This window comes from Daktulosphaira vitifoliae, unplaced genomic scaffold (assembly GCF_025091365.1).
Source record: "Daktulosphaira vitifoliae isolate Bord-2020 unplaced genomic scaffold, ASM2509136v1 Scaffold_3, whole genome shotgun sequence".
Lineage (NCBI taxonomy): Eukaryota > Metazoa > Arthropoda > Insecta > Hemiptera > Phylloxeridae > Daktulosphaira > Daktulosphaira vitifoliae.
The window spans coordinates 2197573-2215594 of record NW_026099574.1 but is presented as its reverse complement, the minus strand read 5'-3'; the positions used below and the strand labels follow the sequence as shown (position 1 = coordinate 2215594).

Here is an 18022-nt window from a genome sequence, read left to right as displayed (position 1 = left end):
AAGCGTTACTATTAATACTTATTAGAAATATTAGTAATTATTTGGATAAATGGAACACTTAAAATGGAATAGAGATCATTAAATCATTAATTAAATACAATTTTGTTATTTTAGTCTTTAGCACTTAATCCTATTATGCCAACTTTTTTTAACATGTCCTATTCATTAAGCTTAAGAAAAGTATTATAAATTTTAATTCTTTGAAAATTATAGAGTAATCGCTTTTAAGTACCAATAAAAATGTAAATAATACGTCTCAACTTGAGTTTATAGAGACTACAATTCTTTAGCTAGTTAAAGAATTCAGATTATGACAATTAAAAACAAGAAATTATTATTATCATGATTCTTACTTAAACTTCAATATTTTAAATAAAAATGTTTAAAATCAATTAAATGATTGATAATGTGTTGCATTATGATTAAAAGGATAATTCTTAATTAAATAATTCAAATTAATAAGTATCAAATCATCATAGGTGATTTGTCTTTCATTTTGAATATTTTTTCAGAGTGTACGACGTACACGCGCTTTCGTATTGATATTTATTATCGTATTAAGTTGTTACCTCTAAGCATTTAAGGAATATCCTCTTCCCTTTCCACGTCACAATATTTTGTTAAAGCATACAAAATATGAAGCTTAAGGTTCATATTTTATCATTCAATTGAATGATACTTATGACAAAAGAGCCTTATTTAAATTTGGACCTATATCTTCTATAGGTATGTATAAGAATTAAAACTCGGGGAAGGAACTAGAGCCTGTGAGTGTTGAAGCACTCTATAGTCCCCCAGTAATTGTGCCACTAACCTAAATAATTATTTATCATGTAGACCAAACGGGGCCTTTTTATTAATAAAAAGAAAAAATTAGCTGTTATTTAAAACTAATATATGTTGGTTATATATAATAAGTATTAGTTCCTTATATTTATGAGCTAGCGATGATAACAAATAGCAGTAACAGCTATTTAATAATAATATACAAAAAACATACTGCTATTTAATAGGGATATCAGCAGTGATTGCTTAAATTTGTATTATAGGTTGTTTGTTGTTTCTCACACGGCTAATTCAAACATCAGCTGTACAAAATAACAAATAAAAATAAATAAATTTATTTATTATTAAAAATAAATAAATGATTAATTATATGAATATAATTAATTTATATATTATAATAAACACATTCTTAGATAGACTTGTTTCAAGCTAACGAAGTCCAGATTAATGATGAAAAAAATAACAGTACTATGCTAATATATTACTATACAGTTAAAAACTGGAGAGACCGTTAAGATATCAATATAAATAATGATGTAGTCATAGAAAAATTAATACATTATTTATTTTACTGTGTCAATATCTGCTAAATTTTAATAACATTAGCATTAGCAGTTACTATTTAAAATTATAACAAATTACCGTCAGTATAATCATATCAAAATGGATATTCATTGTACTATGAGTATAATGAACCAATGATTTGCTTTCATACGAAGACCGTTACAACAAGTTTTTAAGGATATTCGCCACGAGGACAACGTCATAGCTCATGGAAGATAAAAACGACAGAGTATACAAAATATTCAAATACTAACCAATCGGGTACTTACATAGAGCGTCCTCAGTGTAAACATCATTGTTTATTTGCTTTGCGGTGTTTTGATGATAAACAGTTGAAATTCCCTCGTTTTTGCTTAGCAATAAATTTGTGGCACTCTTCGATCAATTTTCAAATATAATTTTCAACTGCCACGTATTAACTTACTTGAAGTCTGGACGTCGAAATATTTAAAGGTAATTAATCATTTTAAGTTAAGCAATTTTTTTTAATGCATTAGGTGAAACCGTTCATTTAATAACGTAAACTAGTTATACATTTCATTCACAAATTATTGTATTAAATTTTATTTATCTGCACGGAATAAATATTTTAATTTTTTAAATACTACTTATTACAATGATGATTTATTTCAAATATTAAATTGTTTGCTTGTTATACTGTTTTTACCTATCAGTTATACATTAAAATGGCGGGGTTTTGTTTCCAATCGCCATAGGTGTTACTTGTTTAACATATAAATTCATTAACTATTTTTATTGGTAAAAAATGTTATACAATAATTATATTATAATATAATAGTTAACATCATCAATGTTTACATAAAACTAATTTTCTTTAGATAATGTTATTAGCTAATTTTTTTTTTTTTAATGATAACTAATATTGTTCCTAGAATATTTTGAAAATTCCATATATGTTTTTAAATCAATCTATGTTTTCTTTTTCTTTTTGCAATTATTTTCAATCTGCTCTTATCAACTCGTACTTTTTATCTAATTTTCATAACGCTTATTTGTGCCAATAACACAAACAATTTCTATCTGTACTCTTCTTTCAGTCTAGTTATAAAAATGAAAATTATATCTGAGGTACTGGTCCAAAAGTCATTATAGATCAGTCATTTTTTGTTTTTCAAACTTGTTATGTATGTTACCATTTAAAAAACTAAAATTGATACCCCTATTAGTTATATGAAGATGATTTTAAATAGTAACTAAAAATACAACTAATAAAACTAAACATTTTTTTTTAATATTGTACTTATTTTTGAGTAATCAAGTGATTTATGATAAACCGATCACCCTTGTACACATGTAATTAGTATTAATTATTAAAAATAAATTTTTTTTTTTAAGTTTACCATGCTAACTAGGAGATCTCGTAAAGAAGCACCCACTTCACCTCAAAGCCCAAAAAAGAAAACTGATGTTCTTTCAAAATCTCCTTCCAAAGCTAAAAAAACCACTCCAGCTCGTGGAAAAAGTAAATCTGTTGAAAGAAAAGCTAGAACTCGATCAAGATCTGCAAGCAAAAAAAATACCAGTATTCCAAGACTGATATTAGAAAAAGTTGATGTCAGTGATGTTAAAAATTCAGATAGACCTAAACGTAAAAATATATACTTATTATTTATTATAAAAATTACATATTTGATAAAACTAAAATTCATGATTAATAGGGAAAAAATCAGCCGAGTCGCCGAAGTTTAAAAAAAGTCCTACTCCGGTAACTGAAGTTAATGACAAAAGACAAAGTGTTAGCCCGTATGCCAACAAATCAAATGAAAGTCTGGTAATGTGTTGTTCAATTGTGTTAACCTATATAAACTACATATTTCTCGTGCAATATCTTTAAAAGTATAAGATGAAATATAATTTTTTCAATATAATTAAACATGCATTTCTCCATTAAAGAACTCATGTTTATTTCAAATTTAGGAAAACAAAGGGGAATATAATTATACATTTTTATGTTGATTAAAGTGCATATCATAATAACAACTTTTAAAAAGATAAAATAACATTTTATCTAATAAAAATAAAAAAATTTCTCTTTAATGAAGTTATTTATTCTCCATCAATATATGTTCATATTGTAGTCTGTAATTATTGATGGTTTGTAATAGAAACTGTTTTTCTTCATCATGAGTTAATATTTTATTGTAATCTTGCATAAGTTTTATGTCTCTGCTATATATCGTTTGTCACAAGACGATTAGACAAAACTTTCAAATCTTTTTAAAAATCAGGATTTTTAACCCAGCTATGATGTTTTTTTTTTTTATTGTCTCATTAAAAAACGTATAAAATAATTTTTTCTTAAAAATTTATTGAAAATTAAATTTCAAACCACTTTTACATGAAATTATTTTGTTATAACTTGAATGATTTGTAGTATATATAAATTTAAATTGCTGAAATATATAAATTTTACTAATTAACATAATATTTTGTGGAACTTTTGACTTTTGAAGGGTAAATTTTGACTTATGACTTATTCACTAAGTACCATTTTTATGTGAAATTATGACACATAATTTATTATAAACTATATGTAAATATTATACATTTTGAGATAAAACACAATAACTGAAAAACTACTTTTACGATCGAATTTTCAACTCCCATTGCCCCATGTGTTAATGTCGACTTATTCAGACTAAATTTTGTACAGCTTATTTTTTCATGTCGTCTAACAGTTTTTTGGTGTGTGTAAATTGAATTTTGAAAATTAATATATCAATGATCATTTTAATTTACATGTATAATAAGCTAATAAAAGTTTTATATTTTATTTTTTTTAGAAATCTGGTAGACAATCTAGATTAAGGTCATATAATGATGATGAAGATTACAATGGAAAATACAAAACATCGGGTGGAACTCAGTTTCCAAAAATTATATTTGATGGTGTATTAGGCAATGTTGTGCTAACATTATTTCTACCAGCAATAGTGATTCTTGCAAAAATTGCCCTAAAAGCGGTAAGCTAAGTTTTTTAAATGAAAAAAAAATTTAATGAAAACTTATTGTAATATTAATATTAGAAAGGGGACTTAATTCCATTTCCTCGAGGCTACTTAAGACTAGGTAACTACTATGATGAACAAGCATTTTTGTGGACAGCTGTTATTGTTTGTATTCAAATCTTAATATCATTTATACCATTATCTAAAAAAACAGAAGGATTGAAAGATGAATTTGTACCAAGGTTTTATAGATTTACAGGTATGTTAATAGGATAAATCCTTAAAGAACTTTAAAGAATTTTTTATTCTTTTAGGATTTGTTAATTTAATTTTTGGGACTTTAATTGTAATTGGAATGATTTATTTCAATTGTCCTTTAAATGTTATTTTGGATATTGTTTCAAAGAAAACTGTACCTCATGTTGTTGCATCAACTTTAATTGCACTTGTCGTGTCAATAATTATATATATAAAGGAACAAAAAGTTGGTTCTAAAAGTTTTCTATCTAAGTTTTTGAATGGAAATAGTAATAACCCTACTGTTGGCCCTTTGAATGTTAAACTGACTTTGTACAGATATTCAATACTATTGACTGTAAGTAATTATATTATTTCTTTGTATTTCTAGTTTAAGAAGTACTAATTTTGAACTTTAAATATTATATTAATTTTTTGACAGGTTTTGTACAACTCATTGGTGATTTTGGAATCTCTTAAAAATTCAATCAATATATATCTTATTGTTCTATCTGGAATGCAAATATTATATGCAATAGATAAACTGTTATTTGAATTTAATCTATTATCTTCATTTTATTTACAAAGAGAAAATGTTGGATTATTATCTATCTTGCAACAATTTTTACTTCCAGCTATTAATTTTTTACCAATACAAATTTTATTATCTAAAAATATGTAAGTACTACTAATGAGTATCTAATTAGAATACATCATGTAAAATGTATTTAAATATTGTTTAGACCTGTCAATTTTATACTACTTGGTATTGTATCTGTTGTCTACTTATTTGGATTAATCCTTCAGCGCTATAGTGACTATATAAAATACAAGTATAAAACCAACACTGCACAAGCTAGAAATCCAGCTGGTAAGTTATCAAGTTGTAGCCTAATCATATGAATTTGTTTTATATTATCTATTTATTTTTGTAGGTTTAAAAACAGTTATTACTATGAATGGAAAAACTATAATTGTTGGTGGATTTTGGTCCTTAATTAGATTTCCTAATTACTTGGGATGTATTCTAGTCCATTTGGCTATTATCTTACCTGTATTTGATCCTACTTTAAGTAGTTTACAAATGTTGTGGCCTGTTTTACTTTACCCATTGTATTACATTGTAACCTTAGTATTTAGAAGTATTAAAGTTTCAGAGTATTGTCAATTGCAATATGGATATGCCTGGGATCATCAGTATGCAACTAAATGGAACTTAATACCAAAAATATTTTAGTTTTTTTGAGATAACATTTTTTTTGTAATATCTTAATTTTAGTATAACTTATTAGTTCGAAAATTTTTTAATCAATTTGATTTCACACTAGCGTATAATTTTTATTTATATTAGATTAGGGTTTTCAAAAAATTTCCTACCTTCATGACAACTAAATTTTTTTTTTTTTTTTCATTATTTATCCTTTTGATTACCTACTAAGAAAAGTTTTTTATAGGTAAAGCTTTGGATTTAGGTATTTCTTTGTGTATAAGTAGATGTTGTATTTACCAATCAATGTAAATGTTACATTTAATGTGCATGCAATGTGTAAATACAAAATGCCTCTCTGCTTAATTATTGTATAATGTTATTGCTCTATGTGAATATTGATAAACATTAATTTTTTATACTACTTAAATATATATTCACTCATTTTGAATGCCATTGTCAAATTTATTTTATTAAAAAACTTTGTATCATAAATTGAATGTATTATGTATTAAGAATAATTGTTGTAAATAACAAATGTATTAATTATTAGTCTTCTAAATTATGTAGTATTATACTATTTTAAATTGAATGCTATTTATGTAAATATTAGAAATAAAGTATATTTGATTAATATATTCTAGTATTACTAATCTGTTATTTATTTGTCCTCTCCATAAAGTTACAATTGGTGTCTAAAAACTGTATCTTAGTGTATTGTTTACGTAGAATATTAATTTTTCTTTGTTTTACATAATATAATTAAAAAACTAAAATATAGATTTAGTAAATAAATAATAACATTTATCAAAAATCACCTAAATACGGTTGCAAATTAGTTGTGCTTAAATTAACATAATGATAATTCAGAAGAACCGTCGCTAAATATCACAAGGTCTCCTTCAAAAAACAAATTTTTTTAGTCTACAATTTAATTTGCAAATCTTTGAATGTGCCTGGGTACATCATCACAATTTCTTTGTCCTCGCCAGATAAATACAGCTATTAAGCTTTTTTACAGAATCTAGTATTCCATAACATGTTTTCTATATAAATAAATTATTTACGTCCCATCAATATTTTTTTATACGATCATTAAAAGCTGTATAATATAAATAAATTACTTTTCTTTTTTATTTCTAGTACTTCAAATTTTTGCAGTTTTATTTGAAAAAGTAATAAATATTGGTACGTCAAAACCTAAATTATAGTCCTAAACCAAACAGAATCTGCTACAAGACACATTAAAATACAGAATTGTTTAATGTATTTGATGTCTTGTAAATTTTTATTTCAATATTTCCTTAAAATAGAAAAACGAAAACTCGAAAATATAAATTATAATCTATATTTTGTACAATAGTATGATGTTATTACTTAATATTATAATACATAAAATATTACAATTAATTAACTCTTTATTTTTAGATATAAAGCATCTCTATTGGTAAATTATGTTGTTTCTTAAAATTATTTTTCTATAACTAATAATTATCCAGGAAATAAAGAACTGGAATTAATATGAGATGATATCATAGTAGAAACTGCAGAATTATTAAATTCAATAAAACTATTATTTGTAAATCCATTATTATTATTGTTAAATTGTAAGAGAGAATTTTCTATTTTATGATGATTAATACTGTTAATGCTGAATGGATATTCAATTTCCATGTGTATTACCTTGTCTAAAATGTAAGCAAAAATACTTCCAGCAGTTGTTCCAGTAATGTACGATAATGTCATGATATTACCTATAAATTAAAAACAAATTGTTTGTGTAATGAGTTTTTAACGCGATATTGCGTCAAAAACTCATTTATATATTTATAAAATATATATAATTTTTTTATTTGTATATATAAGCTTGGTTGAACGCATAGTGAAGCTCGAGGTCTAAAATTTAAATAAGACATCTATATCATAGACACCATTTAAGCTTTGTATTTTAATAATAAGTTTAGAGGTACCACAATTTAGTGACCTGGTTAGTATGGTCTTTCTGGCTCCCTAAATAAGAGTTTGAATATGGTATATTCAGATTGACCGTAATTTTCCAATTAAGATTTTAAGACACTTATTTTTAAGCGTCAATAAAAAAAAGAGAGTATTTGTCATTTATGATAAAAAACTTACCAGCAAGTTCACGATGTCCATCGTTAACTTTAGCTGATGCAAATATCATTGGGACACTACCAGTGATTCCATTAGTTACACCAAGCACAGCAGTTTGCATGAAAATTAAAAATTCACTTACAATCTTCGTGTGAAATGGATGCTGAACAATAACTATCAATAAAATACTTGGAATCATGAGAAGACGAGTTTTGGTATTTCTTAAAATCTTATCATCCCAACACTGGTAAAAATAAGCGCTCAAAATCTATAATAGTTTAACATTATTATAAATGTTATTAAATGAAACTACTTTAAAAAAATGTACTACACCTTTCCCATAAGATCGAAAACATTAAATACTGTCATCACAAGCACCGACATCCATGTTCCAAATCTTGGACTCATCAAATCTGATAAAACTCCAGGATATATGCTTAAAGTTACAAAATAACATAAGAAAATTGACAACATTTGTTTCCATATGAGTTTTGAAACTTCAACTCGTAACAAGTATCCATCTATAAGATAATCATAGTTTGATCCATAGTAAATATATTATCTTTAATCAGTGGTACATCACCAGTAAGTTATGCTCTACTTATGACTTTTCAATTATAAGAGAGGAGGGCGGGCGAAGTGCGTAAAGCTCTGTAAAACACCCTCCATCGTCCAGAGGACAAAGTGTCGGTGGATATCGGGCAAGTCGTCACCAAATTAATACAGGAGGCAAAAGACGTGGAGGTTTCGGTAGGGCTGTTCCTCCGACTCGCAGGTCTGACCAGTGTCCGTATTGGATGGACAGGCTGTAGACGAGGATCCTTGGCGATAAGGGTCAAAGATACAATAGGTACCTAGAGTACGGGCACCTGCCAAGGAACTGTCCTGACACTGAGCTTTCTCGAGGCGGCTGACTCAAAGACCGCTAGTCCACTAATGGAGTGGAGGAGAAGGTGGCCAGACGAGTGGAGTGCGTCAGGATTAGGCACTTCATGAAGCGCTTCAACCGTTGGTCTCGGGCCTCGGAGTCCTCAGATTCGTGAGCTTGTGAAGTTGGTGTACGACAACCCGTGGGAGAAACCCTATCGAGTCACAATATGGAAACTACGCAGGCCACCGATTTCGGTTCAGCTGGGGGCAGATGCATTGGAGCGAATGGCGGAGAACTATTCCTAACGCATTTGCAGCTAACTCTCTTAGCGATCGGGGGACGACGTGTTGGTGGAAGAATTCACCATACAGGATTTGTGTACCTCGCAGAATGATCTGAACCGTGCCCAGATTGACAACAGGCATTCTGTTGTCACTGTCGCCCGCTGATCTACTAGCGAAGGAGCGAGCCATCGAACACAAACTTCACTAAGAGCGCGACCGGCTAGAACTTCGACGAACAACAAGCCCACCCTCGGAGGAGTCGAGAAGCTAGTAGACCAGATCCTTCGTTGGACCCGTCCGCCTGGATAAGTGCGTAGATCGCACACACGATGAGATGATTCATTATCGTCTCACGCAGGTGATGTTCGGCCACGGCTGCTTAAGCGAGTACTTCCGCGGTATTCGTAAAGTAAAGACGCTGTCGTGTGACTATTGTACGAATGTCTGAGAGAGGTAGACAATTACCTGCACACCCAGTGCGAGACGTGGACCCATGAACGGGATGCATTAGAATTACGTTTAGGGTCCACATTCGTCGTCGGGTCTATGGTGCACCAGATGTAATAAATCGGGAGGCGTGGTCTATGATCTAGGTCTTCGGCAAAACGGCCATGAACCGTAAGGAAATCGGCCAAACGCCAGGGGAGGCCGTATTATGACACAGCTTTTAATTAAGTTCGGGTTAAATTTTTCAAAAAATCGTACTAAAAGAAAACTAATTATCTCTAGTATACTCTGTTAAAATCTCATTTAGATCAGTGTTTAAAAGAAAAGTTACATCTATTTTAAAATGCACAAAATAATTTTTTACGTTAGCGTAAATTTGAGATATTTTTTTGAACTTCAAAAAAATGTTTTTCAAATTTTTTATCTCTATTGGTTCAACTAGATTTAAATCGGGTTTAATTTTAGTGTGTTATTCATTAAAATCGGTTCCGTGAAAGCTGAAAATTGATGGACAAACATAAAAAATTACACACTATCAAAAAAACCAATACCTTTTCAGCTTCCCACCGAAGCTAACATTTTAACAACAAAATAACTTAATATAACTGAGATCTCGAGATCAAAACTAGCACCAAATAAATAAAAAATAATTTACCTGCAATAATCATTATTAATACATATTATAGAATATATCTAATTGATTTACTATGTTAATTTAATATTAATGGCTTCACTTACTTTTTACTTTATCCCACATTTTAAAAATTGTCGATTTTCGAATTTTGAATGAATTGCTTGTTTCTATGTGAACCATAACGTCTTCGACTTTATAAGTAGGAAAATTAGCATTAGGATCATACATAGGATTAGCAAAACTTAATGAAGTATCGTCATTAGAAAATATTTTTCCTGTACTAAGACTAGTCTCTGCAAACGTTTCAGATTGATTTAGGTCTGGATCTACCTAAAACAAATACATAACATTTATAATATAATTTTTTATTATATATTCAAAATAGGTAATTATGTTTTGACAGGAATGTTTTTTTTTTAACGATAGTTACATTTATAGTAAAATAATACATTGTGTACAGAATATTCAAAAAGTATGGAAAAGTGTTTTTATCATTTCTGTTTACTGTAACAATCAACCTGGTTTCTAAATTATTGAACATTATGTATACTACATACTTCAGTAGACAAAAATTAAAGTTATAAATAATTTCTAATTTATTAATTTTAAAACGCAGTCTAAAATTTATAAGTGGAAAATGAATAAATTTTACTTCTTTGAAAAAAGATAAATATGCTCTAAATTTAATTTAGATTTATAAATTTCCTTTCCTAAAAAAATATTTTCATATTTCAATATAAATAAATTTTTTGAAAATGTAATGGCTATGACAAAATGGCTGACAATAACATATTTGGGACTTTTAATCCTTTTAAATATCCTCTTTTCGAACTTTTTTTTATAAGCTAATCAAAATTTTGATCGGTTAGGAGTATATTCGGACAGTTACTGAGTAACTCGACTCCATTTACAAACATTTTCAAAATTACATTTAAGTTATGAGGTCAAACTTGTTAGTATTGCGTAATTGTATTCGTTATTTTTAAGGAGTTAGTCGATAACTGGGAAGGTTAGTGTCCTAGACCCATTGGTTACACATATGCTGGCTAATTGCCTGCAAACGATATAATATTCTTAATTAGAAAAGGATCTATAATTAATTGTTTAGAAGATAAAATATATATTGTTATAAATACTTTTGTGTTTTTATAAAACTAAATTTAAAAATTATATTATTATTATTGGTTATTGTTTAATAAAAGAATTATCAGATACGCAATTTTTTGAATAAAAAGTTTTTTGTTAATAAAAACACTGACCTATGCCCTGTTTATGTCGATAATATGCATTATATAAATTTGGGAGTTAGACATTAACATTAAAAGAAAGATAAATAATTTGTATCAGCGCTGAAAGATTATAATAGTATTTGAAATTTACACCAAAGAGTATTTACATATTCTTCAGTTGGTTCCAGCGATATCTTTTTTTTTGAGTCTTCGCTACGGTCTATGTAAAATTTAATGAAATCGGTGTTTTGTATTATTTGAAAGAAAACGCATGATGCCATTACAACGCCATGGCTGAATACGAAAAAACAAAATGTGCTTAGTCGTAAATCATCTGTTAACATTTTTGTCGTGATACGATCAATAGACACCCACAATCCAGCAGCACCTGAAATAATAATAAATAAATGTATTGTGTACTAATTTAAATTATAAAATAAAAATCGTAAATATCATGTTAAATAAAGCTAACTTGGAACTTTCTACAAAAATAACTTATGGAAATTTTAGCTTCAGTGATAATTTTCTCATAGTAGATAAATCATTAAAACTGTTTTCATTTTTCAACAATAACGTGCGATTAAAAAAATTAAATTTAGTGTTAATTTTAATTTAATTCACATTAAACGTTTTAATTTGCTACAGGTTGAAAATTGTCAGTCGTTCTTAAATATTTCCAAAAATTGAGTTAAAAAAAATATTTTGTGTTTGAAGAACGCAGACTTCAGGAAGTTTTTCTTACTTTCATTTTAAAGTACTAATTTAGTATAGATTTGAAGAACGTTTCGGAACATTTTCAAAAATTAAAATGAAAAAACAATTTACACGCGTGGGTGGTCTCTTTTAAACCCTTATTGTACTTAGGTTTTTTAATTGAAATTTCAGAAATACAACTATAGAAAACTTATTGTCAAGTTTAACTAGTATTTTCTATTGGAATTGTATTAAGGAACTCAAAAAAATTATGGCAGTTTTAAATTGCAGAAAAAAATGTCATTTTTAGTTAGCGTAATTTTGAAATAATTGTCTAAATTTCTAAAACTGAGATTTTTTTTATTTCTGAAAGTGATATATATATATATATATATATATACATATATAAAGATATCAAATTTTGGTTTCTCTGGCGTATAGATCATCAAAATCGGTCAAATGCGAGTTGATAATTTTATGGAAAATCACAAAAAAAAAATCCACTTCATGGTAAAACCAATATCTTCTCGGCTTCGTATCGAAGCTAAAATATTATGTTATAAGCACAAAAATTCTTAAGTTATATTGTAATTAAGTATATTATAAAAAACATTATCATATTTTGACATTACGAACTTTCTCCTATCATGACAGCTTGTGTGTATTTAGTGGGTAGGATGCTGGTGTAACCATAAAAACTTGATTGTTGAACTAAAAAAGTCAATTTATGATTTATTCTAAAAAAGAAAATGATGCGTAGTCATTAAAGAAATAAAAACTTACTTGTCGCACCCCACGCAATAATTGCAATGGCAACCAAATTTATGCAGTAAGATGTGTTTATCGAAAATAACTCTGACCATAATATTTCAACGGCGCCCACAAATAAAAGTGTAGAAATAGTTAATGCATAACCTAAACGCAGTTAGTAAAATTACTAAGTTATTTAAAGCAAAATTATATTTTGAATCTAAATTACATGAATACATACAATTAAATAAATATTTACCAATATTAATACGGCATGTAAAGGATAACGTGTCAACCAGTAAATTGTTTGCAAGTACCGCAAAAAACGCCATAACAATATAAACTAACGTCATGTCAAAAACGACCATTGAAGATGGATATTTTACTTGAAAGTAATCCACAGCCATGACGAAACTAAGTAAAAAAGTTGCAATTAAGATAACTAATCGATTTAGATAAACGTTTCTCGAAAATTCCTTATATAGGTTTGTATTTCAATCAGTATTGTAATTTAGGAAGATATACAATTCATAATAAATAGAATATATATTTAGTCATAATAATTAGAGACAAAGTTATAAACATTTATAAATTTTGTAAAGTTATTCGACCCTTCAGTCAAATATCAGTCATTAAAAAAATTTATAATTTATAATTTATAAATTTATAATTCTGCGTTCTAGTCATAATCGTGGTATTGAAAAATTTAGTTCGTCCGCAGAAATTATTCATGAGAAAGGGCAAATATTTGGATACAGTGTCCGTTTAATAGACCCATCCAGCGTTGAAGGAGGATGATTGAGGTCCTCGTTAACAACACATTTTTGGTGGCCTTGCCATAGCTTAGCCTCCTTAGATAACTAATCGTATATATTTTTTTTACGGTAGGAAGAAAATACAATAAGCACCCCAAATATGTTATTCTAATAGGTGCCTATAGGCTTCACAGAAATAAATTTAACATAATAGATTTTTTGATAGTTTTAAATATTATTTATTTTATTTAATTAAGTGTCTAAAATTGAATAAATAAAAACCAAATCTACATGTTATTAATCTATAAAAAACAATACTTTTAATCCTAGTATTCATAATATAATTTAGTAAAAATAAAACTTGTTTTTATGCTTCAATTATAAAAAATGAATTTGCAAAATTTTATAATACACGACGTTTATGAAAATTAGGGTTCAATATATATAAATATATTACAATTCAAAAAAAAATTAAGTTGACACTTCTATAAGTTATAAAGAATGATTTTAATAAGTTATTAACAGATGATGAATATAAATATATTACTAAATTATTATTATTAGTAACTAATAATAATAATAAAAAACCAAATTTTTTTTTTTCAAATTTGTATTTATTTTACAAGTAATCAAGTTGTTTATGATAAACCGATCACTCTGTATAATACACTTTCTAACAAATCTAATATAGAGTTTTAATTTTAACTTTTAGGTATAACTTTTTAATAGAAATATTAAAAATACCTGTTATAGGGAAATAAAAAACCAGCACCGGCCAACGCCATTGCAGAATATACTCGACCCTTGTAATCTATGGGAGGTGTAGCTAAAGGACAAACGTTAGTACGTTTAGTAAGAGCCACATATCCTCTGCTTAAATTTTCATCCATTATTGCTTCTTTTAATCCGGATAATTTTACAAAAACTAAAAAATATTAAATTTTAATAATGTATTTAAAAACCTAATACATTTTAAAATATTAAGATTAACTATTCACATATCACATCCTATCGGTCAACAACAAAAATATTGACCTGCGTAATGCAGTATCGCTACCGATTTTGGACGCGCATGAACGTTACTTGGCGGCAAATCGATGGCGGGTATATAGTATCAATGTTACAAAACATTTTTCATTTTTTATTACGATAAAACAGCAGTCTACACTATATAAAAGTTATGGTAATAAATTAATTTTTTTGTTATAAATTTTCACAAAAATCAACTTTAAAGGATTAAAAAAAACTGTAGCACAGTGGAGTTAGTTATTTGATTTATAATTATAATATATAAATAAATAATAATATAGTAATTAAATTTAGTATGAAATTGATATTCAATAATTTAATATTGTAATTTTTATGGAGATATTATAAAAATAATAAAGTAGCTGTATCTTTCTTTACATTTAACGCGTATAAAAATTTAAAGGGCTTGATGTATGAACTTTTCAATAAAAAATGTTTGTTATTTATAACAAGGTTATAAGTTATATACACTGGACTACAAGGAACTTTCTTTAGAAACAAAAATATATTTTTCTAAATCAACTTTTTACGATGTTTTCAAATTCAAATTGTTTTCAATTAGACTTTTTCTATCATTTTTAAGTTTTAATATTAATAATATTATTAAAAATAAGTATTCAAATATAAAAAAATAATTAAGAACAAAAAAAAATTCTTTTAAATTAATACTGATTTTGATTATTAATGTATTAAAACTAAGAAAAACGACATATTTAACCTATTTTTTTTATCCTTTAAAGTGGATTTTTGTGAAAGTTTATAATTAAAAAAAATTTATTTATTACAATAACTTTTAGCTCAATTTGCAAGTTTGAAATTGACATCATTAAATAGGAAATTTTATTATAACTATTTATAGTAAATTTAAGAAAAGCTCAATAGATTTTTTCATTTTTATCGTAATAGATAACTTAAATAGAAATAATAGTAATCATTTCCTAGTAACTTGTGGCGTTTCAAAAGATTCTACAATTGAAATATGAACTGAATTAATTTTAATGATTTACTTTAACTAAAATAACTAATCAAAAAAAAGTTGATCAAAAGATCTAAAAATTATAGAGTTAATACCTCAAATTTAACGTATTCACTTATTAAACAATAGATATGTATAACTGTCATAATAAGTAAAAATAAAAAAACCCAGCACAGTGGAGTCGCGGCATAGTGGGGACGTTGCATAGTTGGATCCAGTATAGATTTAATCTGACAGTGATTAAAATCACTATCATAAGAAACGCTTCGATGCAAATCAGTAGATAGTGTTTAATTCTAAGAAATTGGTGGATAATTACAAAAGCTGCATGATCTGCTAGTTCCTTATTAATACCCTGATTAAGATAAAGTATGTCGAATGAAAAAGGGATTATTAAAAAATATTATTTCTCATAAAAAAATTGTGTTGATTCATACACTTTTCAATGAGTTGTAGCATTATAAAGTTAAAAATGTAACCAACCCAACCCAACATCAACTCCTATTTCCTTAATTATATCCAGATTAGTAATTCGTTTAATTATATATTATATAATTTTTATAATTAATTATTTTCAAATTATTATCGATTTTTAATATGTTAAAAGTAATCATTTTGAACCAACTTCTTTTTGTCCTTTAAAGTGAAAGTTTTAATAAAAAAAAAAATGAATTTATTACCATAACTTTTAACTCAACTTGCAAGTTTGAAATAGATATTATTAAATAGAAAAAAATGAAATTGGTAGATTATTTCAAAAACAACAATAACACTTATTCCCTTAATTTTACCCCGATTTATAACTATAATATATGAATACATAATAATTACAGTAATTAAATTGAGTATGAAAGTGGTATTCAATAATATAATATTGTAATTTTTACGGAGATATTATAAAAATAAAAAGGAGTTGTATATTCATATACTTTTAATGCGTATACAAATTTAAAGGAATTTATGCAATACTTTTTAATAAAAAAATTTTGTTACTTATGAATAAATACACTAAACAAAAGGAACTTTCATCAGAAAAAAAATATACTTTTCTAAATAAACTTTTCGTGATGTTTTCAAATGTGCAATTAAACTTTTTCTATTACTTCTAAGTTTTAATATTATTACTTATTATTAAAAAATAAGTATTTACATATAAAAAAAAATAATTAAGAACAAAAAAAATTGTATTAAATTAATACTGATTTTGATTTTTAATATGTTAAAGGTAATCATTTTGAACCTATTTTTTATTGTCTTTTAAAGTGAAAGTTTTAATGAAAAATACCTTCTCAGCTTCGCATCGAAGCTAAAAAATGAATTTGTTACCATAACTTATAGTTCAACTTGCAAGTTTGAAATTGACATTATTAAATTGAAAAAAATGAAATTTTTAAGATTAATATGCAATCTGGAAATTTTATAATTACTAATTACAGTACATTTGTCAGAAAAATTCGATTTTTTTACATTTTTATCGTAATAGATAACTGAAATAGAAAGAATAGTAATCATATCCTAATAACTTTTGGTGTTTAAAAAAATTCTGCAATTGAAATATTCAGAACTTAATTAATTTTAATAATTTACTTTAATTAAATGAACCAATCAAACCAAAGTAGTTAAAAAGATTTACTCAATTGAGCATATTATCAAAAATATAATTATAATTGTAAAACTCCATCGTTAACTTCAGGTGAAACTAAAAATCATTTTTTTTTTAAATTTATGATTTATATAGCAACATATTACTAAAAAATTTGGCATATTATAGACTGGTAGTAGCACACAGAAATAGAGTTAAAAAATTAATAAATTATAAAGTAAAATTATTTACTTTTGTAGTTGAATACTTTTATCATATCAAATTTAATTCGACAATAAATAATTTAAGAATATTAAAAATTAATGATTTTAATTGTTTGTATGGACAAATCTAGTTAAGCTACTTTTTATTTGAATAAGGAATATTTTTTTGATTTTTAAGAGTAATAACTTAAACTAATCATTAACTTAAATATCATAAACTTAAATGAATCATTTGACGTATCGTTGAAAAAAGTAGGTCTAGTGAGGGTTGGCAAAATAAATCGTAGCCAGAAAAAGAACCACATAGTAAAATAATATTAACATGAATATCAATTTCTTCTCACGAGGGGAGACTATAGTGATAAGATCCTTTATATTTATTGAAATTATTGAATCTAAATGAGATAAATATCAAATGATTTGAAAATTCTATTTTAACTCAAAAAAAAAAATGCAAAATTTTATAAGCCACAAACGGATTTGCACCTCGTACCCTAACGTTAAAGATCAAGGTGTTACCCATTCGGCAACTATTCGTTGATTTTTGTTGCATGATAAAATTGGCTATTTAAGCTAACTCAAATTTAAAAATTACTTTTTCGACTATAAAAAAGTAAAAAAATTTTAATAAGTATAATTTCATATGTCTTATGAACTTTATTCTATGTCA

At 26.3% G+C, this 18022-nt stretch overlaps 2 protein-coding genes across 3 annotated transcripts; one reads left to right on the top strand and one right to left on the bottom strand.

Moving 5' to 3' along the window:
* Positions 1–1636: 1636 nt before the first annotated feature.
* Positions 1637–6412, top strand: LOC126901980 (delta(14)-sterol reductase TM7SF2-like). The gene is made up of 9 exons (XM_050678976.1): positions 1637–1803; positions 2707–2959; positions 3030–3142; positions 4155–4334; positions 4398–4578; positions 4634–4914; positions 4999–5234; positions 5300–5427; positions 5492–6412. Exons 2-9 carry the CDS (start codon positions 2713–2715, stop codon positions 5791–5793), a joined length of 1668 nt encoding a protein of 555 aa, XP_050534933.1. The 5' UTR covers positions 1637–1803; positions 2707–2712; the 3' UTR covers positions 5794–6412.
* Positions 6413–7180: 768 nt separating this feature from the next.
* On the bottom strand, positions 7181–14573 carry LOC126900997 (equilibrative nucleoside transporter 4). Of its 2 annotated transcripts, none has more exons than XM_050677079.1 (9): positions 14286–14573; positions 13046–13200; positions 12820–12951; positions 12673–12747; positions 11495–11731; positions 10219–10440; positions 8212–8399; positions 7900–8146; positions 7181–7517 (listed from the first exon to the last, which is right to left on the bottom strand). In XM_050677079.1, exons 1-9 carry the CDS (start codon positions 14429–14431, stop codon positions 7255–7257), a joined length of 1665 nt encoding a protein of 554 aa, XP_050533036.1. In that variant the 5' UTR covers positions 14432–14573; the 3' UTR covers positions 7181–7254. The 2 variants fall into 2 exon arrangements, with proteins under 2 accessions (XP_050533036.1, XP_050533038.1); XM_050677081.1 differs by having other exon boundaries at positions 7183–7517; positions 10219–10444; positions 11511–11731.
* Between the last annotated feature and the right edge of the window lie 3449 nt (positions 14574–18022).

Coding starts and splice junctions, on each gene's coding strand:
- LOC126901980 (XM_050678976.1), top strand. CDS start 2,713: ATGCTAACTAGGAGATCTCGTAAAGAAGCACCCACTTCACCTCAAAGC. Junction 2,960..3,029: donor AAATTCAGATAGACCTAAAC/GTAAAAATATAT, acceptor CATGATTAATAG/GGAAAAAATCAGCCGAGTCG. Junction 4,915..4,998: donor GATATTCAATACTATTGACT/GTAAGTAATTAT, acceptor ATTTTTTGACAG/GTTTTGTACAACTCATTGGT.
- LOC126900997 (XM_050677079.1), bottom strand. CDS start 14,431: ATGGATGAAAATTTAAGCAGAGGATATGTGGCTCTTACTAAACGTACT. Junction 8,147..8,211: donor TTTTCGATCTTATGGGAAAG/GTGTAGTACATT, acceptor AAACTATTATAG/ATTTTGAGCGCTTATTTTTA. Junction 7,518..7,899: donor TGGACATCGTGAACTTGCTG/GTAAGTTTTTTA, acceptor TTTAATTTATAG/GTAATATCATGACATTATCG.